The 7,245-nt window shown below is 35.6% G+C and overlaps 1 protein-coding gene across 1 annotated transcript in view; it reads right to left on the bottom strand.

Moving 5' to 3' along the window:
* Window positions 1-7,245, bottom strand: part of SNAPC1 (small nuclear RNA activating complex polypeptide 1) — a 31,672-nt gene that overhangs the window by 12,288 nt on the left and 12,139 nt on the right. The window contains exons 4-7 of the mRNA XM_007949090.2: window positions 6,897-7,001; window positions 3,458-3,616; window positions 1,438-1,512; window positions 663-725 (exon numbers count right to left, since the gene is read on the bottom strand). Coding sequence (XP_007947281.1) covers window positions 663-725; window positions 1,438-1,512; window positions 3,458-3,616; window positions 6,897-7,001 — 402 coding nt within the window. The remainder of the gene's footprint in view (window positions 1-662; window positions 726-1,437; window positions 1,513-3,457; window positions 3,617-6,896; window positions 7,002-7,245) is intronic.

Here is a 7,245-nt window from a genome sequence, read left to right as displayed (position 1 = left end):
GGAGGGGAGCTGTTGCATTGTGGTAAACTGTGGTCAATGACATGAGACAAAGTGTATGTGAACTGCTGTATGGAAAGTGAATTTGCTCTGTATATCTTCACCCAAATCACAATTAAAAAAAAAAAAAGAAATCTCCCTAAAAATAGAAAATGAGATAGAGATTAAAGAAGAAAAATATAATAAAATGAACAAAAACTCAACAAGGTGTATTATCAAAAACATAATACAAAAAATTTCTCAGAACAAAAGCTAACAGATTGAATAGATGCCCATCATAAGTGCCAAGGACAATAAATGAAAAACAGGTCTATACCAAGTTACATTATCATGAAATTTCAGGACTCCAGGGATAAAGAGAAATATTAAAAACTTGTAAGACCATGAATACTAGAAGCTAGAAGAAAACAGAGGATGATGGTGTCAAAATTCTAGGTAAATACCAGTAGAAAAAGCTAAAAGAAAAAAGGTTGAAGATGGTTGACTCTGAAGATTAGAAATACAGAAGTAGAAAGGGATGGGGTGGAGGACTATTGAATTTTTATAAACTATACAGTATTTTTTGACCTTTTAAACTACATACATGTATTATGCTGATGAAAAATAAAAATTAAATTTAAAAAAGAAATCAATTTCTAAATTACCTTATTAAGGAAATAACTTACCTGAGCAACAACTGAAAAGGCCTTTGATTTTATTTTTGCTAATGATACTGCTCTCTCACATCTCTGGAAGTAAAAATACAGGGAAGGTAAAAAAGTTAAAAGTTATCAGATCAAAGTATGAATACCCAAGCATATGTTAACAAAAATAAGATTTGAGACAGAATGTAGAGTAAAGGAAACTAACATTTCTTATATACAAGTTGAGTATAGACACATAAACACATACCACATTCTCTAGCTGATCTATCAGGTGTCATGATACCACCCCCTAAGCTGTTGATCATTTTCTTTCAGATTCATGGTGGATAATATGAATAAAAGTCTTAATGGACAGGGACTGTGACTGTCATTCCCTCCTTATCTGCCTCTGCCCAAAAATGGCTCCCTGTCTCATCTACTAGGATGGACGAAATCTGTGAGGGCAAGAGGCAGGCAATAATAGCTTGGGCTCCATGCTGACTAGAAGGCTAACAAGAAGTTAGAAAAGACATTACAAAAGCCTTACTTTCCCCCTCTAAGAACTGAGGGCACCTTCCACCATCCTTCTCTTTCCCTGCTGAAAACTGTAAACATCTTCACTCCCAACTTCTACCTGAGGTGGTCTTTCCAAAGAACAAACTAGCTCTTCATGGAACCCAAGTTTTTGAGTTTTCCAAAATGTTTTTATAGTACTGACTCAGGGTCATCTGCTTATTATACAGAATCACAGCCATCCACGAAACAAAAGAAGTTTAACTAATGCATTGTATGCAATCATACAGTGAATTTTTCTGACCTCGGATTCTTGTGAATCTCCTTCCTTCTCTCTCTTTTCTTCTCCATCTGTAATTTTGGAATTTAAGGATGGATTCTGAAAAAGGAAAAAAAAAAAAACATATATATATATATACACACACACACACACACACACACATATATAAGCAACATCAAGATAAACAGAGAAAATATTGAAGTTGTCAAGGATTTCGCTTTACTTGGTTCCACAATCAATGCTCATGGAAGCACTAGTCAAGAAATCAAACCAACATATTGCATTAGGCAACTCTGCTGTATAAGACCTCTTTTAAGTGTTAAAAAGCAAAGATGTCACTTTCAAGACTAAAGTGCCCCTGACCTAAGCCACGGTATCTTCAACTGCTTCATACGCATATGAAAGCTGGTCAATGAGTAAGGAAGATCAAAGAACTGATGCATTTGATTTACAGTAAAGAATACCGAATATACATGGATTGCCAGAAGAATTAACAAATCTGTTTTGGAAGAAATATAGCCAGAATTCTCCCTAGAAGCAAGGAGAGCAAGATTTAGAGTCATATACTTTGGATATGCAGTGAGGAGAGACTAGTCCCTGGAGAAAGGAGCTCTGGTAGAATAGTGCCTAAGGCACTTAACTGCTAACAAGAAGGCTGGCAGTTCAAACCCAGCAGCCACTCCTCGGAAGGAAGTTTGGGCAACATATTTCTGTAGTGATACAGCCTTTGAAACACAAGGAGGGGTGAGTATGAGTCAGGTTTGACTTGAAGGCACATAATAACAACAACCGTTCCTGGAGAAGAACATATGCTTACTAAAGTAGTGGGTCAGTGAAAAAGAGGAAGACGCCCAGCAAGATGGATTGACACGGTGGCTACAACAATGAACTCACACATGACAATGATTATGACGGTGTGGAACAGGGCAGTGTTTCGTTCTGTTGTGCATAGGGTCAACAGCATCTAACTATAAGAACAAAGTATTCAAACATTCTGACACTTGTTATCTCTTACTAAAATAAAGGTAGGCAGAGGAAGCAATATATTATTCCTTTCTTCCCAAAACCATCTCCTTATCACTTTCTTTGTTTATCTTTTCTAAAATAAAGTCTTAAGACAGCTTCCTTTATATAATGGAGAGCCAAAAAGTGGCAACAAATATTTCTGAACAACATATATATGAAAATATAGCATTTATGAAAACACTAACACATTATCAGACATATATAGTAGGTAATCATAAATTGCTTGGTTTTTTTTTACTTTTCTTTTAAGAATTTACTAAATTAAGATGTAGTGGTTTTAAAGGCAGTTTTAGCAAGATAGGCCTTTAGATTTCCAGAGCAGAAAAGTTTCTCTAGCTGAAAAGTTAATATGGAATATGGTCAGCTCTAACATCAGTACCTTTGGATCAGAAGATGAAAGCAAAAGATAAATACCGATCAGATTTGAAATGTTCGTTTCTTCAGCCTTTTGGTTGCATTTCAAGAATCACTAAAATGCCTCAGGGATTTAGCAAATAGCATAAATGGGTAAAACCAAGCCAGGTAGGGAACATGGTACAGAGAAAAACTTTGTCATAATGGGACTTCTGGTCTTAAGAGATGTTGGATATCTGAAATTTTAGATCAAGTTTACTAATATTTCAATATTGGTAATTAATTCAAAATTTTAAAATAACAACATCAACACTATGAAAGGCAAACAAAACATATCTGTGTGCCGATTTGGTTCAAACACTGCCAGTGTGCAACAATTATAATGACAAATTATGAAGATTACAAAAATTACATGGTATCACAAGATTACTTACTCTTCTAAAATAATATATAGCTAGATAGATGTATGCAATATATATATAACACATATAAACCATTCATAAGGTTGAATGTTACAAAGCCAGAAAGTGGCAAAGCCTTATCTAGAAAAGTAAAGCTCCACAAGAACGTAGTCACGACACTAGGCTGCCTGTCAACATTGCTATCTAAGCCTAAACGTCCCTGTACAGTGCAGACGTGAGGCATCAAGCAAGCAATCACATACCTTTCTGTCTTTGTGCCACTGTTGATGCTCCAAAACTATATTCTTAATATTGTCAAAGAAATCATCCTTTATCAAGCTAAGGGCTTTGTCTGGGTTGGACTTATCAGCTGAAATTACATGTTTCATGCTCTGATAATGATCATGAACATTCAGCATTTCCTAAAAGTGAAAAAAAGAGTCCTATTAGTTTTTCTGTGGAGAAACTTAAAGTCCAAACCAACACAAAATAAAATCATCTTCCAAAGTAACTGTGAGTTGACAGGAAATAACATGCTATGTACAGTAAAACCTGCAAAAGCCAAAACCTGTGGAAGACAGAGACCTGTCAAAGAAGGAAAATACAAATATTTTCCACTAAAATGAATGATAGTTAAGTGGGAAGACTGCACCCTATTAAAGGTGGAAAACTTGTGAAAACCGGAAAAACAAGGCAGTCCCACTGAGTTCTGTCTCTCACAGGTTTCACTGTATACTGTAAATAATATAATCACACAATCATAGTAGTACGACTTTATTTATGAAGAGGCTGCTTTCCAGGGGTATGGGTGGATTCACTGAATTCAATTCACCAACTAAGATACATTGTTATAGAGAAAACCTGAGGAAAGACTAATTAGTTAACACAGAATAGCAGCACTCCAGGATAGAAGAAAAATTATTTATTGTACAATACATCACTAAGTACCACTAATGGTAACTAAAATCGTATTTTTGTCATACTGTCACATCAAGAATATTTGCATATGCTACAGAACAGAAATGCTCCAAAGGGTTTTTCAGACTGACTGCCAGGCTGTCTTCTAAGGCCCCTCTGGGTAGGTTCAAACTGACAACTTTTCAGCTAGCAGTCAACTGCTTAATCGTTTGTACCAGCAAATTACTTAACTTCTCTGAGCCTCAGTTTCCTCATTTTTAAAACTGGGATAATAACATCTTCTCTCTCTGCAGCGTTACTATAATGATTAGTGATACAATATATGTAAAACACCTAGCATAATTCTTGGCACATAATCAGTACACAATATGTAATGATCATTATTATAATTTTGCAAACGAAGAAACAAACTCAGAAATAAAATGAGCTATTCAAGGCCACATTTCAGTGGCAGAGCTAGAACTATAAATCAGATACTCTGAATAACCTATTCACTTTTCATTTTCTTATGCCTCTTTAGACACAAAACTAGAACTAATGTGTGGCAGAATCATAACCAGAATCCAGGTCTTCTGCAATGGAGTGTGACAGCATTTTCAGGCAGTAGAAGAAAATAAAAATACATTAAATTTAAGGATTATGATTGAGAATGGGCACTCCCCTCTGCCAGGACAGGAGAAACAGACTTGTAATACCATAAAATGAAACACCATGGGCTCCATATTTTAAAAAGTGAGTGACTTCCTGAGGATGGAATTTAGTTTTAGAAAACTACAGTGAATTGGATCAAAATAAACAAAATACAGGCAGAAGTATTGAGGGAAAAGGCTCTCATGACAGAACTGTACCAAGCAAAGATCCTACAAACTACCAGGATGACTTCACGTAAACAACACCATTCCTAGAAGCTTCCAGGAATAGGCATTTCTTAACCTGACCCTCTAATCATCCTAAAAGAGCACTCCTTTGTGTATCACCCTCAACTCTGTTCTATAAATTCTTCCTACTTGCTGACATATAAAATTTATTTAAAAGGAATCTTTAATTCAACATGTTATAGTAAAAAAGTTTAAAATGAAAAAGCATGCCTAGGAAGGTATGTTGGAAAAAATCCTACCACCAGTCAACAATCAAAAATTTTAACTTGTCTAGGTTCAGATCATCTTTTTTTCATGAGAATATTGATAAGAATGATGTCCTACTATTCTAAAACATTCTCTATGTATCTCTTCACTATTCACACCAATACTTTTTGGCAAATCCTCTCTGGTATCCCACTCTCTCTTCCATTCTTTACGGAGGTTAATCCAAATTTTCACACAACTCCCAGTTCCCTGAACCTCCAGGGGCCTCTCTCAAAGCTTCTGCTATCAGGTCTGTCTGCTTTCTATTTCTTTTCTCTACAATGAATTAAATGAACCCATTTTCACCTTCCTCCCTCAAGTTTCAAAGGAAGAAATGTGATTTCTCTTGCTCAAGGCTAATCTCTCCACTAGGCTCTAAATCATTAACCTACACCATCCCCCCAAGGTGGAAACTTTCCTCTCTTTTACAAACGTCTCCCTCTGTCTCCTTATCCTAAGACTAAAAATGTACTTTAAGTCTCTCCAGCTTCAAAACTTTTAAATTCCGTCTATTATACAAAGTCATTTTAACACACTAATTTCTCTACATATCATCTCTCCCATCCCTTTGTCACTAAGCCCCTACAGAGAAAAGATCCTAGTGACTGTTATACTTCAGGCACTCAGATGTTTACTGAATGACTTATTTCTAACCCCAGCCCCAGCTCAGATGGCACCAGGCCCTTTCTGTCCAACAAACAGGCAATGCACCAAACAGAACTGGGTATGAACCTCAGCTCTATCACTTTCTAACTTAGTATCTGTGTACTTCAGTTTCCTCGACTCTAAATCAATGATAAAGCAACCTCCTTTGAAATAATAATTAAAAAAAAAATTTTTTTTTTAAATCTACTCTGCAGGAATGTTGTGAGGAATGAAATAATTCATATAAAACATCTTGCATAGGTTCTGCACTACGCTGTCTTTAAGGATTTAATAAGCATTGGTTTTCTTCTAATGGAGTAATTTTTATATTTTTGGGGGTCATTAACACCTTTGAGAATCTGAGGTTAGTTATGACACCTCACCTTAACTAAATGCCAAATGTAGGATGCTCATTTTTTCAAACAATTTCAGGGAGAGCACATTGACCATGTGAAGACCATCCATGGATACCAGATTAAGAATACTTGCTCAAAACTAAAGTCACCTTAAACTCTTGTTTTATAACTGATCTGAAATCAGTTATCAAATGGTGGTTTCAGAGTGTGCATCCATATATCCTGAGTTCAAAGGAGCTCTGGTAGCACAATGCCTGGTAGCATTTGACTGCTAACCAGAAGGCTGGTGGTTCAAACCCACCAGCCAGTCCACAGAAGCAAGACTGGGCAATCTAATTCCATTAAGATTTACTGCCTCAGAAACCCAATGGGGGTAACTATGAGTCAGAATCAACTCAACGGCAGAGGGTTTGGGTTTTTTTGGTTTATCCTGAGTTCAAGTCCAGCTTTCTCCATCTTTCTGTTTCTCACTGTGTTTTAAGATTTCTTTACATATTTAGGATACATTATTTCTGATATTTTAGAGAAAACAACAGCATTCTATGATTGGTTAAAAGATAGAAAAGTTTGAGTGTAGTAGATAAAAGGTATAACCTCAATATATAGTTGGCAATAAAACAATTTTTTAAAAAAAGTAAAGAGCATAAAAGCAAACTTACCTCTAATACATCAGAAGTGATAAGTTTCATTACACGATCATCTGGATCCTTAAATTCTTCTGTGACTTCAGCTCGCTGAACTTTTTTCTTCATTCTATATGACAGCTATATGATAATGAACATCTTTAAAAATGGATGTCCTTTAAAGGATAGTTTGAAAGTATTAAAATATAAGCCAGCAGTAAAAACTTTAATGAAACAAAATCAACTCTAACCATGTATCTGTTAAAGTATCCATTTTTCAAAGACTAGTCTGCAGTATGGATTACATCTCAACATAAAGAAAACAAAAATCCTCACAACTGGACCAATGAGCAGCATCACAATCAATGGAGAGAAGATTGAGGTT

The sequence above is a fragment of the Orycteropus afer genome, unplaced genomic scaffold (genome assembly GCF_000298275.1).
Source record: "Orycteropus afer afer isolate SDZICR_OR568_19922 unplaced genomic scaffold, OryAfe1.0 scaffold00237, whole genome shotgun sequence".
NCBI classification, from domain to species: Eukaryota; Metazoa; Chordata; class Mammalia; order Tubulidentata; family Orycteropodidae; genus Orycteropus; species Orycteropus afer.
The sequence above is the reverse complement of the archived record's forward strand: the minus strand, read 5'-3'. Positions and strand labels throughout refer to the sequence as shown.